This window comes from Budorcas taxicolor, chromosome 11 (assembly GCF_023091745.1).
Source record: "Budorcas taxicolor isolate Tak-1 chromosome 11, Takin1.1, whole genome shotgun sequence".
NCBI lineage: Eukaryota > Metazoa > Chordata > Mammalia > Artiodactyla > Bovidae > Budorcas > Budorcas taxicolor.
In genome coordinates, this window is record NC_068920.1 from 65,926,899 (window position 1) to 65,952,567 (window position 25,669).

The window sequence follows — 25,669 nt, forward strand, 5'->3', positions numbered from 1 at the left end:
CAGTCAAGTGGAAACCAAAGGAAGCAGACTTTCTAAATTCATTTTTTAACTGGAGTACAGTTGATTGATGCTGATGCTGAAGCTGCAATTCTTTGGCTATCTGATGCGAAAAGCTGACTCATTGGAAAAGACTGATGCTGGGAAAGACTGAGGGCAGGAGAAGAAGGGGACGACAGAGGTGAGATGGTTGGATGGCATCACTGACACAATGGACATGAATTCCAGCTAACCCCAGGAGATAGTGGAAGCGAGGGGAGTCTGGTGTGCCTCAGGCCATGGGGTCGCAAACACTTGGACATGACTTAGCAACTGAACAACAAATAGTTGACTGAAAATGTTGTGTTAGTTTCTAGTGTATTGCAAACTGAGTCAGTTATACACATATGCTTGTATTTATTCTTTTTCAGATTCTTTTCCCATATAGGTTACACAGAGTATTAAGTAGAGTTCCCTGTACTATACAGTAGGTCCTTGTTGTTTACTTTATATATAGTAGTGTGTATATGTTAATATGCCAAACTCCTAATTTATCTAACCCCCCTTTCCCCTTTGGTAATCGTAAGTTTGTCTGTGAGTCTATGTCTGTTTTGTAAACAAGTTCATTTGTACCACTTTTTTAGATTTCACACTGATGCTTTCAAATTGTGGTGTTAAGGAATACTCTTGAAAATCCCTTGACCAGCAAGGAGATCAAACCAGTCAATCCTAAAGGAAATCGACCCTGAATATTCACTGGAAGGACTGATGCTGAAACTCTAATACTTAGGCCACCTGACGTGAAAAGCCAACTCATTGGAAAAGACCCTGATGCTGGGAAAGATTGAAGGCAAAAAGAGAAGGGGATGGCAGGGGATGAGATGGTTAGATAGCAACACGGACTCAATGAACATGAATCTGAGCAAAGTCTGGGAGATACTGAAGGACAGGGGAGCCAGGCAGGCTACAGTGCATGGTGTTGCAAAAAGTTGGACACAGCTTAGCGACTGAACAAGACCAACAACATATAAGTGATACAATACGGTATTTGACTTTCTCTGACTTCACTTAATATGATAATCTCTAGGCCCATCCGTGTTGCTGCGAAGGGCATTGTTTTATTCTTTTTACAGCTCAAGGAAGCAGATCTTGGTTTAAGAGAAAGAATGTTCCAGGAATTAAATGTGCTCAGGACAGCTACACTGCTAGAGGGTAGGCAGCCAGTGTAAACGGCTGCAATCTTTATAGCAGGTAATTTGGGAAGACACATATAAACGGCCTTATAAACGTATATGCATTGGATGCAATAATTCCTTACTACAGGCACACCCCAGAGATACTGTGGGCCGGGTTCAGACCACTGCAATAAAGCAAACATCGCAATAAAGGGAGTCTCATGCATTTTTTTATTTTACGGTACCTATAAAAGTTATGTTTCTACTACACTTTAGTCTATTAAGTGTGCAATAGCATTGTATCTAAATAAACAATGTACATGCCTTAGATTAAAAAATACTTTATTGCTACGAAACTAACCACCATCCAAGTCTTCACCAAGTCAGCAATCTTTTTATCACAGTCACATCAAAGATCACTGATGACGGATCACTGTAACAAAATACAATAAGGAAAAATCTGAAATACTGACAGAGTTACCAAAAGGTAACACAGAGACACAAAGTGAACAAATGCTGTTGGAAAATGGCACGGATTGATTTGTCCTTCACAACAGTCGTTGTTCAATCGCTCAGTTGTGTCCAACTCTTTGCAGCCCTATGGATTGCAGCATACCAGGCTTCCCTGTTCTTCACTACCTCCCAGACTTTGCTCAAACTCAGGGCTTCCCAGGTGGCACTAGGGGTGAAGAGCATGCCTACCAACGCAGGAGACATAAGAGACGTGGGCTCCATCCCTGGTTTGGGAAGATCCCCTGGAGGAGGAAATGGCAACTCACTCCAGTATTCTTGCCTGGAGGACCCCATGGACAGGGAATTCTGGCGGGCTACGGTCCACAGTGTCACAAAGAGTCAGACACGACTGAAGCAACTTAGCACACATGTCCACTGAGTCAGTGACGCCATCCAACCATCTCACTCTCTGTCATCCCCTTCTCCTTCTGCCCTCAATCTTTCCCAGCATCAGGGTCTTTTCCATTGAGTCAGCTCTTCTCATTAAGTGACCAAAGTATCAGAGCTTCAGCTGCAGCACCAGTCCTTCCAATGAATATTCAGGACTGATTTCCTTTAGGATTGACTGGTTCTATCTCCTTGCTGGCCAAGGGACTCTGAAGAGTCTTCTCCAGCACCACAATGAAACCATGTGATCAGCCTTGTTAACTGGTGAAAAATGCCACATTTTCAGAGCACAGTAAAGTACAATAAATCTAGCTACAGGCAAAGGCTGAACACTGTGTCACCATCAAGCATGACACTGCGTCACTGTGGAGCCCAGACTGGCTCCTGTGGACCTGCAGGGCTATGTGGTCTCAGGGCCCAAGCAGGCTTGTGCACTAAGTGCCCCCACGGGTGACTCCCCAGAGGTCCATCTAGCAGGAGACAAAACTCCAAACATTCTCATCAAAAGTCTAAATTCTAGGGCAAGACCACCTCCCTGCCTGGGGCAGAGGAGAGGAATCAGGGAGAATCGGGAGAAGAGGACAGGGTCTTGCCCCTCCCACCCCTCATCCTGGCCAGCAGCACACCAGCACCCCCTGCTCTGTCCCCAAAATACACATCAAAATGCCACGGTCACTGTATTAATGCTTACACAGTGTGAGAGAACCATTTCCTAGTGTGAGCAAGAAAGGGGAGAAACAGCACAGCAGCCAAGCCAAACCGCTGACCACAAGGGGATGGAGAGAGGCGAACGAGGCGCCCAAAGTCCTGGAGGAAGAGGAGCAGGAGGAGATGAGCACGAAGCCTTCACGCCCCAAGACAGTGCAACAGAAACGTGAGTTCAATGAAGCAAGAGCTCAAAGGTGAGAGGGTGAGATTACAGAGGCAAAATGGGAGACTGGAGACCTAGGAAAATGAACTGAGTTTCAAAACCACTGAGAACATGGGGACTTCCCTGGTAGTCCAGGGGTTATGAATCCACCTTGCAAAGCAGGGGATGCAGGTTTGACCCCTGGTTGAAGAACTAAGATCCTGCCTCCTGCAACCACCCAGCCTGTGTGCTGCAATACCGCAATGGAAGATCCTGCGAGATGCAATGAAGATCCCGAGTGCCACAACTAAGACCCCACACGGCCAAATTACTCATTTTTTTAAAAAAAAACCACACGCCGACAAAATTAGTAGGTCAGTTACAGGCAGCAGAGTCTGAGAAACACTGCTGAAAACAGGGCTATGCAACCAGCATGCAGAATGCAGCTGAAAGGGGCAGATCAAGAAAAACCCAGTATTCCTAAAACACTACTAAACTGTGTGTGCTCAGTTGCTCAGTCCGACTCTGCGACCCCATGGACTGTAGCCGCCAGGCTTCTCTGTCCACAGGACATTTCAGACAAGAATACTGGAGTGGGTTGCCACGCTCTCCTCCAGAGCATCTTCCCAACCCAGGGATCAAACCCACGTCTCCTGTGGGTCTCCTGCATTGGAAGGCAGATTCTTTACCACTGAGTCACTGAGGAAGCCCACGCTTACTGCACCTAAAAGAAATACTGCCTTATATACATTGCTTTTTCTGCCCGTTAGCGCTGTAACCAAGAAATCTAACAGCATAACCAATAACGCACGTAAGAAGTAAAAAGGAATACTGTGAAAGGGGAGTGCTCCTGTACGGTCAAGTCTTTTATCAAAGATCTCTTTTCATCAAAAAAAGGAAAAGCAGAAATGAAAAACAGACCTGTCCAACATAAAGTGTCCTTGAAGTGGGAAATCCAATCAACGGAATATAAAATGCATTTTTTTACAATGTAACACATACACAGAATGATATTAAGAAAGTTTCCTGAAATGATTTAAGAAAGCCATCTTAAGTCCTGGAAGAGCTCATGGAGTTTCAGGAAAATGTAACACAAAGTGCTCCAGGGAGTAACAGATTATAAGGGAGTTACTTAAGTGACTAATGTTGCGAAACCTCAGAGATTAAAAAAAAAAGCAGTTATACCCATGAAGAGCACATCACCCACCACGCAGCAGGGTGGGAGGTAGGGTGCATCAGACCAGCCTGAGGTTTCTCCCCTCGCCACTGAAATACTGCAAGGCCCCAAAGTGATGGCCACCAAGCCCCAGAGACTGGTCAGAACCCATCATACCCAACCAGGGCGTTGCAACCATGTGAGACATCATTAACGAAAGAAAACAGGAATATAGCCAACTAAGAAGCCAAAATAAAAGATGCTATGTTGGGAAAACCATACCTGATGGAAACACTGAATTGATTTACAGAGAACTGAGCCAAATAACGTTGAGGAACACAGTTACCGAACAGAACGAGAATCACAGCGTACAATTAATAGTAAAACTTTTTAAAATGAGAGCCTGGGGCAGCAGGGGACAGATGAGAAGGCCGAGAGCATCCTTGTCCTTCAGGAGGTGAACACTGTCCAAGTAGAAACACTGTCTTCAAAAGCTACAATTCTGACCTTGTCACACATTCAAACATCTATCCCCTTGACCTTCAGTGAACCTTTTAGAAAGCCGGCACTCAGGGTTTGAGGGATATTTCTTTGAAGTTTAACAGTTTTTTCATTTCACTTCAGCATCTTTCTTTTCAGTTCAGTTCAGTCGCTCAGTCGTGTCCGACTCTTTGCGACCCCATGAATCGCAGCACGCCAGGCCTCCCTGTCCATCACCAACTCCCGGAGTTCACTCAGACTCACGTCCATCGAGTCCATGATGCCATCCAGCCATCTCATCCTCTGTCATCCCCTTCTCCTCCTGCCCCCAATCCCTCCCAGCATCAGAGTCTTTTCCAATGAGTCAACTCTTCGCGTGAGGTGGCCAAAGTACTGGAGTTTCAGCTTTAGCATCATTCCTTCCAAAGAAATCCCAGGGCTGATCTCCTTCAGAATGGACTGGTTGGATCTCCTTGCAGTCCAAGGGACTCTCCAACACCACAGTTCAAAAGCATCAGTTCTTCGGCGCTCAGCTTTCTTCACAGTCCAACTCTCACATCCACACGTGACCACAGGAAAACAGTATTTTTATCGTCCACTGGCACTGTCGGACAAGCTGCACCATCTACCATTCTTCCCAACTCTCCCTGGCTTGTGTCGATGCATTAGAAAGTGGTGCTGGGAACTCCCTGGTGGTCCAGGGGTTAGGACTCAGAGCTTTCGCCGCCGAGGTCCTGGGAGCAATCCGATTGGGGCACCAAGCTCAGCATGGCCAAAAAATACAATAAGACAAAAGGAAGGAAGGAAAAAAAGTTGTCAGCCAGTGCCACTGGAGGCTGGTTGGCTAGGATGATGGTAGGGGGCAGAAGGGGGAAGAAGATATATTTTCTTCATTGTACTTTTCAGAGCTAATTGATTATATTGAGCATGCATCATTTTATCACTTTATGCAAATACAGAATGATTTGTCCAAACAAACAAAACAAGCTGGGAAAAAAATGTTCCAAGATGTTAACAGTCATTAGTAATAAACGGTGGGTATAAGACGACAATTTTCTTCTTTATCCTTTCCTGTATTTTTTCCAGGAAAAAAAAAGTAATCCGATGTCATTACAGAATGTAAGGTGACACTGAAATTTGACAGTAGTTACTAAAATGTGGGATTCCCTGGTGGCTCACACAGTCAAGAACCTGCCTCCAGTGTGGGAGATCAGGGTTCAATCCCTCGGTCAGGAAAATCCCCTGGAGAAGGGGATGGCAACCCACTTCAGTATTCTTGCCTGAAGAATCCCATGGACAGAGGAGTCCATGGTGTTGCAAAGAGCAGGACATGACCAAGTGACTAACGTTTTCACTTCTTTAAGAGAAAAAAAACAAAACACAACTGAAAGCCTCTGCGTAGAAACACATGTAGACAGAGAGTGATTACCCTGGATAAGAGGTTATAGATGACTTCTTTCTCCTTCTTTCTTACCCATTTTCTAATTTCTGAAGTGTGAAGATTACCTGCGTAATTAAAAAGACACATCTCACCGACAGCCCTTTGAGCATCCCCGTGACGGTAATACTGAAATAGGGACTGGGAGTTATCTGTCAACACTGTGTAAGTTCAACTTGCGTTTGTGCTAATTTACATGTCAGGGAGTTGGTGATGGACAGGGAGGCCTGGCGTGCTGCGATTCACGGGGTCGCAGAGAGTTGGACACGACCGAGCGACTGAACTGAACAAGCCTGAGAGAAGAGGGCTTGCCGTGCCTCATTGGCACAGGTTCAGAAATCTCACATGAATTGTGTGAATAAAGTTTCTGTGGTGTTTGAAAAAATAAGTAAATAAAAAGACACATCTCAGGTTTGTTTCTTAACAGAAGGGGCTTCTCACGATGCCATGATTCCCAGAGGACCTGAGTGTCCAGGCAGAGCCCGGAACGGTGCGTGTGCGAGGAGCTGAAACTCGGAGAGGATGGGAAGGTGATTTCTAAACTCCCGCAGAGCCCCGCTGTCCACGGATTCAGTGTACAGTGGAACAAGGATGAAGACAGGCCTGAGACAGACCCAGCCCGGGGCACTTCCCCGGCATGGTCACAGAGTGCACTCACACCCGGGGCGCCTGTGTTATGTCAGACACAAGACGGAAAAAAAAAACAGCTGGGTTCCTCCAGGAACCACACACCACTTGGACCGTCTGTCCAACCTGACTGCCCAGCCTTAGGAACCACTACGTGCTTCTGCTGGTTGAGAGAAAGAACAGAGAGCTCACAACAGCGGATGAGGTTTGGCGAGTTACCTTAAAGCATCACCACCATGCAGATACCCATGCTCAGACCTCAAGGTGGGGAATGCTCCACCTGGGATGAAACTCACCCGTGGCCACGGCCCAGTAAACGTCCGATCCGCTCAGTAACTCACCACATGCTATGGGAGAATACACCTGGGAGCCGGGCACCTGGAGCAGAATTCGGAACGGAGCAACCCGGGCGTTGGAGTCCAGCACCGCGTCCAGGGCACCCACCAGGCGACCTTCAAGAGACAAGAGGACAACGCACGTGTGAGCACAGGGACGGACAGCCAGCAGCCCACGGGGAAGGCGGGGCGGCAACTCAGAGCACCAGCAGCCCCTTTTTTTGTTAAATTTTATTGAAGTATAGTTGGTTTATAATGTGTTGATTTATTCTGTACAGCAAAGTGATTCAGGTATACATAAATACACTTTTTTTTCATATTCTTTTCCATTATGGTTTATCACAAGATACTGAATACAGTTCCCTGTGCTATTCAGCAAGATTTTGTCCATTTTTTAAATTTATTTATTTTTAATTGGAGAATAATTGCTTTACAATGTTGTGTTGGTTTCTGCCGTACAACAACATGAATCAGCCATAAGTATATATATGTCCCCGACCTCGTGAGCCTCCCTCCCTCCAACCCAGCCCCCTTCCCACCCCTCTAGGTTGTCACAGAGCCCAGGCTGAGATCCCTGTGTTTTAGAGCAACTTTCCAGCAGCTATCTATTACATATGGTAATGGACACTGTTATGTCAAGGCTACTCTCTGTCGGTCCCGCCCTCTCTTTCCCTCACTGTTTCCACTCCTCCTCCACGTCTCTATTCCTGCCCTATCTGTTCTACACACAGTTTCCGTCTGCTAGCCCCAAACTCCTAATCCACCCCCCACCACTCCCCTCGGCAACCACAAGTCTGCTCTCTATGTCTGCGAGTTTGTTTTGAGGATACGTTCATTTGCATCCCACTTTCGATTCCACATGTAAGTGCCACCACAGGATCGTTCTTTCTCTTTCTGACTTACTTCATTTAGTATGGTAATCTCGAGGTCTTCCAGGATGCTGCAAATGACATCATTTCATCTTCTGGTGACTGAGGAATACTCCACTGTATATATGCACCATGTCTCCTTTATCCATTCAACCACTGATGGACACTTAGGTTGCTTTCATGTCTTGGCTACTGTAAATAGTCCAGATTAACCATATATAGTAGGACCTTGTTGTTTATCCATCCTATATATATCAGCTGGCTTCTGCTAGCCTCGAACTCCCAGTCCATCCCTCCCTGGTCCACCCTCCCCCTCGGCAACCACCAGTCTGCTCTCCATCATATTTCACAGACATGCTCGCTCATGCCGTAGTTGAGCTTCTACATATGAGTGCTATAGTATTTGTCTTTCTCTGATTTACTTAGCATGATCATCGCTAGGTGCATCCATGTTAGTGAAAATGCCATCACTGCATTCTTTTTATGACTGAGTACTACTCCCCTGTATATCTACACCACACAGCAGAAGTCTTTCTGGTTGGAAAGACTCAAGGCTCAGGAGCTTTGGCAATAGGCAGCAAGCTTTATGCCAACACAACCAACCTGGCCCCTTCACCTGGAAGAAGGTGGGAAGAGCAGCAGTTAAAAAGTGATGAGGGGACTTCTGGGTTCTGCTCTAACCCTAGAATACTCTAAGCTTCTCCTCTAGGAAACCACAGAAAGAAGAGAAACATAACCCTAAAGAAAGCAGAAGAAAATAATAAAAATTGAGCCAAAAAGCCCAACATAATTCAAAATAGAAAAACAACAGCAAAAAAAAAAAAAATCAATAAAACCAAAATCTGATTCTTTGAAAAGATCAATAAAAGTGACAAGCCTCTAGCTAGGCTAAGGAAGGAATAAGGGGAGAAGATACAAATTACCAATATTAGAACTGTTCCCCGAGACATTAAAAGGATAATAAAGGAATGTATGAACAATTCTATACTCACAAATTTGATCATTCATATGAGATACACCAATTCCTTGAAAGACACAAGTTATCAAAACTCACACAAAGAGAGCTAAATCATTTGAATACACCTATATCTATTGAAGAAACTGATGAATCAACAGGAAGGAAGAGACAAAACTGCCTTTGTTCACAGACGACATGCTTGAATTTACAGAGAAATCCCAAAGAATCAATAACCAAAAGGGGAAAAAAAAAAAAAACCCTCAGACAGAGGGGTAAATGACAAGTGCTTTACCAAATACCAGCAGTGAACAATTGGAATTTGACAAGAATGTAAACACCATTGACGATAGCAAAAGATGTTCTCATCAGGCAGAAACCTAAATACACGCAGGATCTATGTGCAAAAGACTACAAAACTCTGATGGAAGGATTCAAAGAAGATCTAAACAAATGGAAACATACTCCATGTTCTTGGGCTGAAAGATTCCGTGCTGTTAAGATGTCAAGTCATCCCAACCTGATTTATAGATTCAAGGCGACACAACAAAAATCTTGGCAAGCCATTCTGTAAATATTGATAAACTGATTAGAAAGTCTACTTGAAAAGACAAAGACCTATTACTGGTAGTAGTAGTAGTAATGATAATACCACTGAAGAAGAACGAAGCTGGAGGACTCGTGCGATATAATTTCAAGACTTAACTACTATACCAAGCTATAGTAATCAAGGCAATGTGGTATGGGCAATAAAATACACGGGCCAGTGGAATAGAATCAGAACCTCACAAATGTATCCCACAAGTACAATTAACTGATTTTTGACAAAGGAGCAAAAGTAATTCAACGAAGGATAGTCTTTTCAACAAATGGTTCTGGAACAACTGGACATCCATATGAAAGAATACAAACCTAAGACACAGATCTTATACCTTTCAAAAATTAACTCAAAATGTATCACACACCAACTGCTGACAAGGATGCCAGCAACAGGAACTTATTCATTGCTGATGGGAATGCTTAAGGTGGTCACTTTGGAAGACACTCTGGTTGTTCTTGACGAGTTAAACATAGTCTTACACCACAGGGCAATCACACTCTTAAGTATTCATCCAACTGTTTTGAAAATTCACACCCACACAAAAACCTTCACATGAATACTTATAGAAGTTGTATTCATAACTGTCCCAAATTGGAAACAACCAAGATGTCCTTCAACAGGTGAACAGATAATCAAACTGTGGTAGATAATTTTCAGTGATGAAAAGAAGCAAATTACCAAGCCTTGAAAAGAAAGAGAGACCTTAAATCCATATTGCTAAGTGAGCAAAGCCCTCCTAAAAAGGCTACATTCTGCACGATTCTAATTATTCTGGGGAAAAAAAAAAAGGGAAATACAGCAAGGGTAGAAAAATCAGTGATCACCAAGAAAGGGCTGAATTAGTCAAATGTGGGGGAATTTTAGGGTGGTGAAACTATTCTGTATGATACTCTAATTATATATACATGACACTATGCCTTTGTCAAAATCCACAGATGTTTCCAGCATAAAGAGTGAACTTTCATGTTTGCAAATTTTGAAAAAAAAAAAATCATTTAGGGAGGTCCGGGGGTTCCCAAGTGAATGCAGAATATGACCAAAAAAAAACCCAAACAAACAAACATCTAATTGTATTACAAATGTATGAAATGAGAGTGAAGGGTATACAGAAAAAGGGTTTGACTTAAGTAACTGTGGAAATGAACAGTCTTTAGGAGGAAAGGTCAAAGAAATGTGCTTTGAGAGTCCACTCTTAACAATTCTGATCCATTTCTGGAATACTAGAAACCAACAGTCAAGAAAGAGGATGATGGCAGGTGACAGCCAGGTTCCTAACCGGAGTGGGAGTTTACAGGGAAGCAAGGCAAAGAGGCAAGAAACACAGTGATTAGGACTTCCTTGGTGGTCCACTGGTTAAGAATCCACCTGCCAACGCAGGGGACACGGGATTGATCCTCGGTCTGGCAAGATCCCACCTGCTACAAGGCAACTAAGCCCATGCGCCGAGAGACTGAGCTCCAAGACAAGAGAAGCCAGCACAATGAGAAGCCCACACACTTCAGCGAAGAGAGTGGCCTGCTCGCCACTAGAGAAAGCCCACGGGCAGCGATGAGGATCCACTGCAGCCCCAATGAAGTGAAAACACAGTGCTTAGCGTCAAAGACACAGGTGTGAATGGCGTCTAGTTTACCACAGACACAAATGGCTACGTACAGAAACAGTGACATGTGTATACACAAAGGCAGTACACAGATTTTCTTGTTCTGTTAGCAGAAAGGACCCAGAAGCCAGGAGCACACCCAGCACCCAGGTCTTGGTTTCTACCAACCTCCAATAAAAGGAGCTGGGACTCTGGGAAAACGGCTGATTCTAGATCTGGAGCAGGAAGTGTATAAGATGATCCTGGAGCACCTTGTAGTGGCTGAAAAGTAAGCAAGTGCTCAAAAAAAGAAAGAAAGAAAGAAAGAAAAAGTCCCACAGTACGGGAAGTGGAGGCAGTTTAGTGGGAGGAACTTGGCAAGCGATACCTTGGCCACGTGATAAAGGTCAATATCAGTCATAATCCTCTGATAGGATGCAATAAGAATAGCACTTTACCCCACTTCTCCTCCCAAACACCCTTAACCCCATTCTAGTCATGAGAAAAACTTCAGACACATTCCAATTAAGGAACATTCTACAAAATGTCTGACCAATATACTCCTCAAAACCATCAAGGTCAAAACAAAGGGAAGTGTGAGAAGCTGTTTCAACCCAAATAACAACTAAATGTATCTGCAGGCAGAAAAAAGACAAAAAAAAACTAAAGCAAAGATGGACTTTGGTAAAAATCATCATGTTAGTTTTCTACTGCTTCTGCGCCGAGTTACCACGTAATAGCTTAAAACAAAAAAACTTATTGGAGCTTCCCTGGCAGTCCAGTGGCTAAGACTTTGCGTTGCAATGCAGGGGGTGTGGGTTTGATCCCTGGTCGGGAGCTACGATCCCACATGTCTCATGGCCAAAACACCAAAACAGAGAACAGAAGCCATACGGTAACAAATTCAGTAAAGACTTTAAATATGGTCCACATCCAAAAAAAAAAAAGCTTCCTCTCTTCCAGTTCTGTACATCAGAGGTCTAATGCTGATCTGAGCGGAAATCAAGGTGTCAATAGATGTCTTCTTTCTAGGGGCTCTAGGTGAGAATTCATTTGCCTGCCTTCTCCAGCTTTAAGAGGCCACTCACTTTACTTGGCTCATGGCCCCTCCTCTATATTCAAAGCCAGAAACACCAGGACAAGTTCCCCACGCTGCCATCTCCCTGGGTCACTTTTCAGAGTCCCGCTTCTGGCTTTAAGAACCCTTGTGATAACACTGCGCCTGCCTGAACAATCTCTCTAGTTTAAGGTCCACTGATGAGCAACCTAAATCCTACCCATGCTCTTATCCCTCTTTTGCCATGTGACCTAATGCCAGGTTCCAGTCATTATTCTGCCGATCACAGTAACTGATCAGTATCAGTTGTTTAACTGCAACGAAACACACCATACTAACATGTCAGTAACAGTAGATATTGCATGGGGGGCAGGGGGTGTATGAGAACTCGACCTACTATCTTCTGAATTTTTCTCTAAACCTAAAACTAGTCTAAAAATAAAGTTTATTAAGAAGAAAAGGACATAGAGAGGTGGGAGGTGGGAGGGAGGTTCAAAAGGGAGGGGACATATGTATACCTAGAAAAGGAAATGGCAACCCACTCCAGTGTTCTTGCCTGGAGAATTCCATGGACAGAGGAGCCTGGCAGGCTATATACAATCCATGGGGTTGCAAGAGCCAGACACGACTTAGTGACTACACCACCACGGCTGACTCATCTTGATGTATGGCAGAAACCAACACAATATTGTAAAGCAGTTATCCCCCAATTAAAAATTGCTTTAATTTTTTAAAAAGAAAAGGACATGGGGAGCCAACCCAGTCAGTGTCCACCTGCAGACAAGTACAGGGGTGACCTCTCTGTCTGTGCAAATGCAAACGCTCCTGCAAGAATCTCCAAGAGTGGTGAGTGGGGAAGGGGAGTAAACCAGAGCACTTGGGGTGGAGCCCACCAAAGCACAAAAACGAAATAGGAGACAAGAGGCCAAGACCACAGAGAAGAAGCAAAGCCGGGAGAAGGGCAGCGAGAGAGGAAAACCAAAGTGAGAAATGAACTCAAGAAGAGAAAATCATCCTTCAATTTCTGTTGTTTACAGAGGTGAAGTTAGCATGGCAAAGAAATCCTTCAAGGTTATTTTTTTTTAATGGTAATATGTCTGCAAATTTCAAGTGCATCCAAGACAAAAACACGTACACCTATACACATAAATAAAGCAAACGTTCAGAAGAACGCCCAGGCACGGCTCCTAACGGCAGGGTACACTGTCCTACTACTCTGCCCTTTTATAAAGAAGCTGAAGATAACGCCCATGGATGTCTTTTAGGACAGCGATCTCCGACCTTTCTGGCACCAGGGACTGGTTCTGTGGAAGACAGTTTTCCACGGGAGGGTGCAAGGTGTGGGTTCGGTTGCTGCATCAGCTCCACCTCAGATCATCAGGCATTAGATCCCAGAGGCTGGGCAGCCCTGCTTCAAAGGTGCGTTTGTGCTGAGTCATATCCGACTCTTTGGGACCCCACGGACTGTAGCCCACCAGACTCCTCGGTCCACGGAATTCTCCAGGCGAGAACAGTGAAGAGGATTGTTGTTTCTTTCTCCAAGGGATCCGCCTGATCCAGGGATCGAACCCACATCCCCTGGATCTCCTTGCAATGGGAGGCAGACTCCTTACCACTGAGCCACCTGGAAGCCCGTTAGCAATATTAGCTAATGCTAGCTAATGCTAGGCTTAGGCTCATTAAGAGGAGAGCATGGCAACCCACTCCTGTATTGTAGCCTGGAGAATTCCCATGGAGAAGAGCAAGTTGCCCCCAACAAAAGCAGGGCAGCGCTTGGGGGTTTTCTGGGTTTCCTGTTTCCCAGGCAGTTCCATATGCTCGTCTGGAGCTCCAGGGAAACCCTCCTGGTGTCCCGTGAGCGCAACACTCCTATTTTTAACCAATCAGAATAACAACTCAGGCTGAGATAGCTGTTGAGTGACAAGTTTTATAATTAGGGCCCAAAGAAGGACGGAGGAAAATTTTGCCGCCAAGCGAGAAAGCTGCTATTCTTTCCTCCTGGCTGGATTCCACGCACGTGGATGGAACCAAGTGTAAGATGAAATCACAGCCTCTGACCTGGGAAAAAGAAAGGATGCTTGGAGAAGGCTTCCCATGGCCTCCTGGCTCGATAACCTCTATGCGGTCCGGAGGCTTACCACTGGCGGCAGTGACAAAGTTCTGTGCTCTTAGCAGGAAGAGCTGCTGCTGCTGCTACTGCGAAGTTGCCTCAGTTGTGTCCGACTCTGTGCAACCCTACGGACAGCAGTCCACCAGGCTCCCCCGTCCCTGGGATTCTCCAGGCAAGAACACTGGAGTGGGTTGCCATTTCCTTCTCCAATGAATGAAAGTGAAAAGTCAAAGTGAAGTCACTCAGTCGTGTCTGACTCTTAGCGACCGCACGGACTGCAGCCCACCAGGCTCCTCCGTCCATGGGATTGTCCAGGCAGGAGTACTGGAGTAGGGTGCCACCGCCTTCTCCGTTACATATGTATAATATAGTACAAATATTTGTCTAACCTTTAATTTCCCAAGCATGTTCATTCACATCTGACTGACTGATAGTAAGTAATATTCTTTTGCAATAGGTCATTCAGGACATCTGTGTTATCCCAGTTATACAAAAACAGATACAAAATGGTGTCGGTACTTCCTTACTGGAAATTACTAAGCATGTGTGCATATATTTTTTAAATCTCTTTATTTCCACTCTGCCCCTTTGGCTGAAATTAATACAATATCTGCCCTTCTCTTGTAAGAGCACCAGAGTGCAATATACCCATTTTGATAAACAGCCATACCCATCCCCCACGAAACGCAGTTTAATGAAAGTCAGAAAAAATCAAAAAGCCTAACATCCTTTTTTCTCCTCCTGCACTAATGAAAGCAGATCCTCCTAGTGGCTTAGAAACAGTATACCTGAGGGACTTACCTAGTAGTCCAGTGATTAGGAATCCACCTTCCAAAGCAGAGGACTCGGGTTCAATCCCAGGCCAGAGAACTAAGATCCCACAAGCCCCACGGCAACAAAGCCTGCCCACTGCAAGTACTGAGCCCACGAGCCACAACTAGAGAAACTCTTCACTGCAACCAAAGATCCCGCACAAGACAATGATCAGATGCAGTCAAATAAATTAATTAATTACTTTAAAAAGGGGGGGTGGGGACTTCCCTGGTAGTCCAGTGGCTAAGACTCCAAGCTCCCAAGGCAGGGGGCTGGGGTTCAATCCCTGGTGGAGGAACTAGATCCCACATGCCACAACCGAGCCCCTAAGCAACCTCATGACAAACACTTCTACGCCTCCAACAGACAAGCTTCAAGGTCACAGCACATTTATGGGGCACCAGCTCGGCACCCTAACCCCCCATCAGGAAAGCAATCTGGGCTACCTCTCTGTCTTCATGTCAGGGCTGTGTGGTTTGGCTGTTTGTCCCTGTTTTGGAGACTGGGGTGGGGAAAGCAAATGAAGAACCAGAATAAAGGGGAAAACTCTTAGTTTTGAAAAGTGACAAATAACCATAAAGGATTACAGGAAGTTCTTCTGGGCTGTGCTGTGCTTTGCTTTGCTTAATCGCTCAGTCATGTCCAACTCTTTGCCACCCCATGGATGGTAGCCCACCAGGCTTCTCTGTCCATGGGGATTCTCCAGGCAAAAATACTACAGTGGGTTGCCATGCCCTCCTCCAGGGACACTTCCCAACTCAGGGATCAAACCCAGGTCTCTTACATGGCAGGTGGATTCTTTTACCATCTGAGCCACCAGGGAAGCCCAAGCATACTGGAGTGGTAGCCTACCCCTTCTCCAGGGGACCTTCCTGACCCAGGAATCAAACCGGGGTCTCCTGCACTATAGGCAGATTCTTTACCAGCTGAGCCACCGGGGAAGTCCAAAGTGCTCTCTCCTGACTGTCAAAGAGGGAAGATGAAGGTTGGGGTATTTGCATTCTCAACATGAGGATATTGAGCGTTCCCCTCTTTGATGTAAAATTCATAACCCAAATTACTCAATTTCAATCTTTTTTACAAAGCATTTTATAGAAGTTGATATCTCTTTTCGTGTGGTTCCCTTAGGAGTCCACACATTTCCACTAAACCCAGGAGCTGCCGGTGCTATTTTCAGAGAATGCAGCAGCTCGATGGGCAAGGCCACAGGGTAACCATGACGGTCCAGAGAGGAGGGCTTTGAGGCCCTCACAAGGGAGGGATTCTAGAGTCAGCTGTTGAAAACAGGGCAGGCAGCCACCAGGCCCTCACCTGCACACCATGTCCCTAATACACGGGAGCGAGGCAGGCCACCCAAGGACCCCCGGCATCTCGGGCATCTCACTCTGGACACAGCAGAGTGTCCAGACAGTGGCTCTGTTCAGCTGCAGCAGTCTCCACGCCAGACTGGCTGCCCTGCTCATGTTCATGCTGGAATTAAAAGGAGAATTTTTTTTTTCTTGTCTTCACTCCAAAACTGTGAAAATTCTTTATTGGGTACAGGCTTTCAGCTTTCCAAGATGCAAAGAACTCTGGCATTGGGTAGTAGTGATGACTATCTAATGTGAATATACTTAATACCTACTGAACTGGACACTTAACAACAGTTAAGATGGCCAATTTTATGTTACGTGTTTTATACCACAATTGTCTTAAACTATGAAAATGTTAAAGGTCAGAAATTTCTGCAGCTGGCTTCCTAAAGTAAGTATAGAAACTTTTCCTAACCCCACCCCCCAACTGACAAATCCTAAACACATTTGAACATAAATGTCCACCCTGCTGAACCCTGACATGTTCTTCTAGCCACTCCATAAATAATCCTTGGATGGGAACCAAGCCGTCTGCTTTGGCTCAAACTTAATGTACGGATCCTGCCATCATGAACCTCCAAGCAGGGTGATGTAATGCTCAAAATGCGTGACAGCAAGAATCCTGCTCTGAAACACCACCATGACCGCCAGTTCCAACACAGGGACTGCCCTGCCTTACAGACATGTGTTGCCGTGGGCACAATGAAATGCTCTTCTGAAAACTTCCCAGCATGTCCATCTACCTGGCTATCCGATTACCTGCTCTTTCAGCATGGCAGTTATGCACAGCGATTAGAATTAAGTTCTTTTAGAAAAGGGATGATTCAAGGGTATGAAATGAAAGGGCAAAAGACACCAGGAAAGAAGGAAAACCAAGACTCAGCAAAGGTAGGACTTCCCTGGTGGTCCAGGTGCTAATACCCCTTGCTTCCAATGCAGCGGGCCTGAATTCGACCCCCAGTCAGGAAACTAGACCCCACATGCAACAACGAAAGAGCCTGCATGCCGCAACTAAGACCCAGCACAGCCAAATGGATAAATTAATAATAATAATAATAAACTCAACAAAGAGCTTGGCTTTAAGATCTGATACAGTTGTCAAGTGAAACACCAGGCGCAAGGGCATCTGGGGTGCCCAGGAAAGGCCTATTGCCCCCCTCCACGGCCAAGACCAACACAGTCCAGGGGCATCCAGAACTCTTCCCTGGACACTGACTCTGAAGTGAAAGTCTATGAAATAGGACCCCATTGCTCCATAACTCACCCGCCTGATGGGTCCATCCGTGTGCTAATCTGCCCTTCCCATGCGGCTTGGCTCTTTCTAGAAACCTGTCACCCTTTTTAACATACAGAAAGCTGTACATAATTAACATATGCAACAATTTTTTTAAGATAAGTGTGAAAGTGAAAAGTGAAAGTGAAGTCGCTCAGTCGTGTCCGACTCTTTGCGACCCCATAGACTGTAGCCCGCCAGGCTCCTCTGTCCATGGAATTCTCCAGGCAAGAATACTGGAGTGGGTTGCCATTTCCTTCTCCAGGGGATCTTCCTGACCCAGGGATTGGACCCGGGTCTCCCACATTGAGGGCAGATGCTTTAACCTCTGAGCCATCAGGGAGGCCAGTGTACACCCAGGAAACCATCACCATAATCTATGCCACAAACATGTCCAACACGAGTTCCCTCTCCGCCTTTTACTGGGTCAGCCAAAAGGTTCCACTGGGGTTTTTTCCATAAGATGTGATGGGAAAACCCAAACGAACCTTCTGGCCAACCCAATATTAATATGTATATACATATAATGGGGTAAGAACATTTAACATAAGATCTACCCTCTTGACAAATGGTTAAGTATACAGATTGTTAACTATAGGCATTTGATGCTGTATGGTAGGCCTCTAGGACCTATTCACCTTGTATAACTGAAAGTTTGTGCCCTTTGAGTAATATCTGCTCGTTTCCCCCTCCCTCAAGACCTGGCAACAACCATCCCACTCTTTCCTCCTCGGAGTGTGACGATTTCAGATTCATCACATACACAGTGTGTGGCTTGAGTCCTTCTGCGACTGGCTGTTATCACTTAGCATAATGTCCTCAAGGTTTACTCATGTTGTTGCAAATGGGAGAATCCCCTCTTTTAAGGCACTGTCACCCATTTCAATCCCGAACCTTCCCTCCTAATAATTCCTAATCCATGAAGATTCCCTAACCCATGAAGACTGGACCATCCCTAGTCCATTAAAGCCTAGAAAAACAAATCACAAAATTACATCATACGACTGTGTTGCAATCAAATTTAACAGCAGCAGCCGTATTCACTTGCCAGTTTCTGCTACTTCAAAACAACCAAATCCTATGGCAAAATGTTCCTGATCTCTCTAATCTGTGGAGAAACTATCTGCCTTGGGTCAAGTATATTAATAGCCTGATACATGTGGAGCCTGTAGACTGTGTCCGGAGACTTTCCATTTGAGACAGAATAATTTATCACTTTTGATGACCCATGTTTAACAAGCCCAACAGGACTCCCAAAATCACATGAAGGGAACCAGTTACAAAGAACAGCGTTTCCAAAAACCTTTCCCCCCAAAATAAGACCCAGTCTCAGTTTGTCCTCCTAAAGCTATCCCGTGTTTTTTGGTTTTGATCTTCTTGATTACAAAATGAACACTTTTGTTGTTGTAGAAATCTGGGGAAATTCATAAAAGCACAAAGAAAAAAATTCAGCTTATCTCACCTCTTGCCACATGACAATAACCCCTGGTCTGTGCTCCTGGCATTTTTTCTTAACTAATCACAAATTTAGACTATTAAGCTCTCACACCAGGGATGGTGAGGCTTGGAAGGTAAACAAGACTGAACATGAAACAGAAAGAACTCTCCTTTTGTGCTCAGAGGCCGTTGCAGAAAGGCTGGTAAACTTGCTGAGCAAGACTCCTAGGTGATGCACAAACCAGTCTACCAGCTGAATCCAATCACAAGTGCAGCCCGCTGCCCACCAGCTCCCTGGGGCTGTTAAAGCCACAATCCAACCTGCAAACCACACTTTTGCTTAATGGCCTTGTACATCATTGAAGGCAGGAAGTGGAGCTTGGAGGCAGTCAAGGAGCACAGAGAAATAAATAATAAGACAAAGCAATAGTGCCTCCTTGGCAAAATGGAAATCAATAGAAGAGTCAAAAGGGTCAGCCAGGCAAGACAGTTCCATCGGCTCAAGTTCAAAGCAAAAGACAATACCCAGTGGATTCCAGCTCCTCACGTGGAAAGTCAACCCTCAACCCCCACCCCTGGGGAGCCTGTAAAACTCCTTTAAAATGGATGAGCCTGCCTGTTTCATCAGGCTTATCAATACAGCCGCTCCTGTGCAATTTTTAAAACACATTTTCACTGAACACCTACTACATGCCAGTATCGTCTATGCTTACAAACTCCAGCCAGTAAGGCCACGGTAGGTTCCATCCAGCTTGGAAGTGAAGGCTGCAAACATATGTACCCAAAGACGTCAAGCTTTGCATGTCGGTATTCAGCACAAATATTTTACAAAAACACGTACAACCTTCGCAAAAAAGGCCTTACTTACTTCTCACTTTCACTTAGACGCTTTCTGTCCTGGATCATAAACACTCTTTTCAGGATCAAATTATACCTAATTTGCTATAACTAAGTATTGAATGTTTACAACCCAAGAACCCCTCTTACTGTAAGTGCCTCTTTATGGGGAGACAAAGGGAGGGCCAGGGAGCCTGCATCAGCTCCAACACCTGGTGCACCTGCCCTTCGGCCTCCCCTCAATCAGCATCTGTTCAATGAACCCTCGGAACAAGAAGAGATCAAAGGCATGGTTCCTTAAGCATGTTTAGGGGACACTGTCCCCCATACGCCATGAGGAGCTGGAGTTTTGTTCACTGTGGACTCTGATCTCGTAATGCGATCGTTCAAAGCCGGCCATCTGTCACTCCCTTTCAGAGCCTCATTAGGCTATCAACAGTTGCTGGATCCTCTTACAGAACTCCACTAATCTTATCTGGGGCTAAGGCAGAACATAAGTGTTTCAGTAACTAAATTTATCCCAGAGACTAAGCCGGTTTTCTTGTTTTCTGTTGTTTTGTGGTTAGAGGAAAACCACATGCAAGCCTTCCACTCCACAGTCATACAGATTCAGCTGCTGCTGTTCAGTCACTAACTCATGAGCAGCTCTTCGCAGCCCCATGACGTAGCCCACCAGGGTACTGTCCACAGGATTCTCCAGGCAAGAATACTGGAGTGGGCTGCCATTTTCTTCTCCAGGGGATCTTCCCGACCCAGGAATCGAGCCTGCAGCTCCTGTATCTCCTGCATTGCAGGTGGATTCTTTACCACTGAGACTCAGATCAATGAACCATTAGTTCAAGAAAGCAGAAAACAGGTGGAGAGAGCGGGGCAAACTGGAGGGTGAGGAGAACACCCTCCCTCCCCAGGGAAATAAGGAAGTGGGTTCATTCCACGGCCCATGATCAGCCTTCCCCTGGTTGTTCAGTCGCTCCGTTTATCCGGCTCTTTCTGACCCCACTAACTGCAGCACGCCAGGCTTCCCTGTCCTTCACTATCTCCTGGAGCTTGCTCAGACTCATGTCCATCAAATCAATGATGCCATCCAACCATCTCATCCTGTCACCCTCTTCTCCTCCTGCCCTCAATCTTTCCCACCATCAGGGTCTTTTTCAATGAGTAGGCTCTTTGCATCAGGTGACCAAAGTACTGAAGCTTCAGCATTAGTCCTTCCAGTGAATATTCAGGGTTGATTTCCTTTAGGATGGATTGGTGTGATCTCCTTGCTGGCCAAGGGACCCTCAAGTCTCCTCCAGCACCACAGTTCGAAAGCATCAATTCTGAGGTGCTCAACCTTCTTTATGGTCCAACTCTCACATCTGTACATGACTACTGGAAAAACCATAGCTAAACTATGACAAACTTAGACAGTATATTAAAAAACAAACATCACTTTGCCAACAAAGTTCCGTACAGTCAAAGCTACGGTTTTTCCAGCCTTCCCCAAGAGTGACATTATTGCGGAACTGGTCTGTAGCCAGCGTCTTTGGGTCCTCAGAAAGCCATGGGTCGGTCAGCCATGTGCGGATCATGAGAGGGTCCACGGCAGAAAGCAGGAAGAAAGGAGGAGATGGTAAGATAGTGGCCAGCCCCTGCCTTTAAGGCCATCACACATCCTAGGAACACAGGTCTCCACCCGTCTTTACAAAATCTTTCTCTCTGGACTCACGCTGCACATCTGCCCACATCCACTGGCAGAGACCCTGGGGGATGCAAACACGGATCCAGGAATCAGAAAATCCAATTAAAATTTAACAAGATGAAATGGGGGAGCCTTAGCAGCAGCAGCAATTGACTTCCTCAGACTCACGGACGCCTCTTTATTTCAGGGAGTTTTCCGCTGGGAATTCTGATCTTGAAATCTTCCTGTTGAAAGCCTGCCATTTGCCAAAGTCGCTGCAGCCTGCAAGATGCTGGGTCCCTGCAACAAGCCAGTACAGGGCACTTGCTGGGAAACACAGTGGCATTCACTCTGCAGACACACGCCTAGTGGTCACCGTGGAACCAGGCCACCTCACAAACGACCCTTCCACCATGCGCCCTCTGGTGCTATAGAAACTGCTCCCCAGTAGGAACCGGGTTAAGTCCTTATCATATAAGGCTGATGACACAGGAGGATCCCAAGGGACAAGTAACTTTCAGCAGGGTGTTGGTTAGCCAAGCTCTAAAAAGCTCTGTTTGTACCATTTAAGAGAATATTTAGCTGTTCATGAGAATGGGAATGGAAATAAAAATAAACATACGAAAATCCCCATGCAACCCCACCATCACATCAACAAATCAGGCTAACTTCTTGTTTCTGAGTTTCCTTCTGGTAAATGGGTGGTGTCTTCTTTCATCCAGAAACGGGAGGGCAAGAAAGTGGCAGCTCTGTACTCAGAGCCTGGGTCATGTGCCCCGTTGCTGTGTGGTTGTCGTGTCCGACTCTTTGCAGCCCCGTGGACTGTAGCCCGCCAGGCTCCTCTGTCCGTGGGATTTTCCAGGCAAGGATACTAGATAGGGTTGTCATTTCTTTCTCCAGGGTATCTTCCCAACCCAGGGATCAAACCTACATCTCCTGCACTGGCATGCAAATTCTTTAACCACTGAGCCACCTGGGAAGCCCAATGTCTCCAATGCCCTGAGAAAGCCCAGAAGACCAAGGAACCTCATTCCACAGGAGGCCCCAGAGAACCCTCAGTCAGGCCAAACCAGGGAAGTCATACATTGTTCTGGATTTGCAAAGTCCTGGGTTCAAATCCTATCACTTCATGGCAAATAGATGGGGAAACAGTGGAAACAGTGGCAGACTTTATTTTGGGGGGGCTCTAAAATCACTGCAGATGGTGATTGCAGCCATGAAATTAAAAGACAATTACTCCTTGGAAGGAAAGTTATGACCAACCTAGGCAGCATATTAAAAAGCAGAGACATTACTTCGCCAACAAAGGTCAGTCTAGTGAAAGCTATGGTTTTTCCAGTAGTCATGTATGGATGTGAGAGTTGGACTGTAAAGAAAGCTGAGTGCCGAAGAACTGACGCTTTTGAACTGCGGCGTTGGAGAAGATTCTTGAGAGTCCCTTGGACTGCAAGGAGATCAAAGTAGTCCCTCCTAAAGGAGATCAGACCTGAGTGTTCACTGGAAGGACTGATGTTGAAGCTGAAACTCCAATACATTGGCCACATGATGCAAAGAGCTGACTCTTTTGAAAAGACCCTGATGCTGGGAAAGATTGAAGGCAGGAGAAGAAGGGACGACAGTGGATGAGATGGTTGGATGGCATCACCAACTCAATGGACATGAGTTTGGGTAAACTCTGGGAGTTGGTGATGGACAGGGAGGCCTGGCGTGCTGCAGTCCATGGGGTCGCCAAGAGTCAGACATGACTGAGCGACTGGGCTGAACTGGGTTCAGATCCTGACTCTGTCCTTGAATAGCTGTGTGACTTAGTTCCCTGTCGGCTGAGGTCTGCATGGACCTCATACGGAGCACCTAGACACATACCTGTCACAGGCTGAACTGTGTATGCCCCCAAAGATGCTGAAGCCCTACTCCCCAGTACCCTGGGGTGTGACCTTATTAAAATAGGGTCACTGCATGTGCAATTATTAGTTATGATGCGGTCATCCTGATAGAGTAGGTTCCCCAACCTAGCCTGACTGGTGTCCGTGAGAAGATGGCCACGTGAAGACAGACATACAAGGAGAATACCTCAGGACGATGAAAGCAGAGACTGGAGCAATACAGCTGCAAGGGAGCCCCAAAGGTTTCCAGCCACCACGGAAAGCAAGGAAGAAGCAAGGAAGGATTCCCCGGCAGGTGTCGGGAAGCTGGCCTGCTAACTTCTTCATCTTGGACTTCCAGATCCTAGAACTACTGTTCTTTTAAGCAACTTGGTTTGCGGGTCTTTGTTACAACAGCCCTAGGAAACACACACACTGCCAACTCAGGAGGCTTCCCGGCGGCCCCTGCCCACCTGCACGGAGAATGAGGCAGCCCCAAACGTGCCAAGACAGGGTCTCTGCCACCCCCCACGACACACTGACCATCACATCCAACCATCCCTCTGAACCCAAAATGGATTTCACAGTCAACCTTTACTGACTAGTGTTTAACATTTATTTCACTCACCACCCTGACTTATCAATAATCTAAGTCCAGCAAAAGGCAAACTCATGGGAGGGGACGCCCATGCATTTCAAAGTGTGCAGCAGTTGTTAGAGGCCAAAATGTTCCTTTTCAGCCTTTAGAAGGGTGAACTCCAGGCTTCCCTGATGGTTCAGTGGTAAAGAATCCGCCTGCCAATGCAGGAGACACAGGTCTGGTCCCTGACCCAGGAAGATCCTGCAAGCCCTGGAGCAGCTAAGCCTGTGCCCTAGAGCCCAGGAACCCCAACAAGAGATGTTACCACAATGAGAAACCCACACACCACAGGGAAGAGTAGCCTCCACTTCCAGCCAATAGAGAAAAGCGCGTGCAGCAACAAAGACCCAGCACAGCCATAAATAAATAAATAAAATCTTATTTTAAAAAAAAAGACAAAAAAAAAAGTGAGCTCCTTGGAATGTCTCTGGAAGGAGGAGGGGGTTGAGAACCAGGCTCATTTGCTCAAGTTCCTGAAACAGCCAACATCACGCTTAACGATTCTCACGGGTCACACACAGTGAGGACTGGGCCGACTTCACTGGGGGAAGGACAGCCGGGCCCTCCCTGCCTCCCCAGGCGCAGCCAGGGACTTGAGCTCTCCTGGGCCAGGGTGGGGCCTGGCCTCAGCATTCCCAAGTCTCCCCAGGGGCCACCCATGTGCAGGGAGTGGAGAACTACTGGCGCTGCGTGTTTTCCAGCCTCTGGTCCAAGCCCCGCCCCTCAGCAGAACCCGCGGGTCCCTTGGGGCTTCACATGGTCCCAGGTGACAGGGGAGCCGGGATGGGGGCAAGCAGAGCACTCGAGTGGCAGGTTACCGCCCATCGGTCACCTGGCGGTGCCAGCTTCCCTGCCAGCCTCAGAAGACACACGATCCCTTCCCTCCATGCTCCCAAGCCCTCTCCTCTGGAACCTGGCTGCAGTAAGAACCCCCTTTCATCTCCTGCCTCTCCCGATCTTTGATTTCAACGCAGAGTCATGAGGCTGGGAGCCTCCAGCAATGCCTACACCCTTGCCCCCCAGTCTGGGGTGACTGGTCCAGGGGGCTGCCTGGGCCCCCACACTGTGACGAGCTCCCCCGAGAGCCTGCCGTGCAGGGGAAACTGAGACCTGCCAGTCAAGGATCTCCTCTTTCTCCCTGAGGCTCCTGACCCTGTTTGCCTGGAGCTGTTACTTCCCTCCTAGGGTTCCTTTCATCTCCAAAGTTACCAAAACACAGGACACACTTGCCACCCCCTTTCTTCTCTGTCCATCCCGCCCTGCCTCCACCCCAGCGATTCTCCTATAGGTGCCCTGAAAAGACACTGGCTGTTTCCTTGGACTCATCAGTCATTCCATTCAAGCCTTAGTTTTCTTATCTACAAAATAAAGACAAGAGTCCCTCTCTCTAATCACGGGAAGGACCAGATAAAACGAGGTGACACACAGATGTCCCTCCTCCAGGAAACAGGCCAAATAACTCACGTGAGCTGGTGCGGAACCCAGGCCCCCCAGCTGCCCTCAGCCTCCCCTGTGTCTTCATGCAGGGGTCCTCACTGCGCAGGAGGGCATCTGTCTCCTGCCAGAGCCACCACCATGGTCAGGGGCCAGGGTGGGGAAGGAGCAGGGCAACCAGCAGCAGGGAAGCTCCGTCATCTGAGAGTTCGCTCCTCAGACCAGGACAGGGGTAACAGGAAAACCCGCCTGC

The 25,669-nt window shown here is 46.6% G+C and overlaps 1 protein-coding gene across 3 annotated transcripts in view; it reads right to left on the reverse strand.

The window, feature by feature from the left end:
- The window catches only part of TBC1D8 (TBC1 domain family member 8), a 138,622-nt gene that overhangs the window by 81,071 nt on the left and 31,882 nt on the right, over positions 1 to 25,669 (reverse strand). Inside the window, exon 2 of one of the 3 annotated variants that reach the window (XM_052647509.1) lies at positions 6,944 to 7,054. In XM_052647509.1, the coding sequence (XP_052503469.1) occupies positions 6,944 to 7,054 (111 nt within the window). Of the gene's footprint in view, positions 1 to 6,898; positions 7,055 to 25,669 lie in introns of those variants that run through there. The other 2 variants (XM_052647508.1, XM_052647510.1) reach the window with 2 other exon arrangements.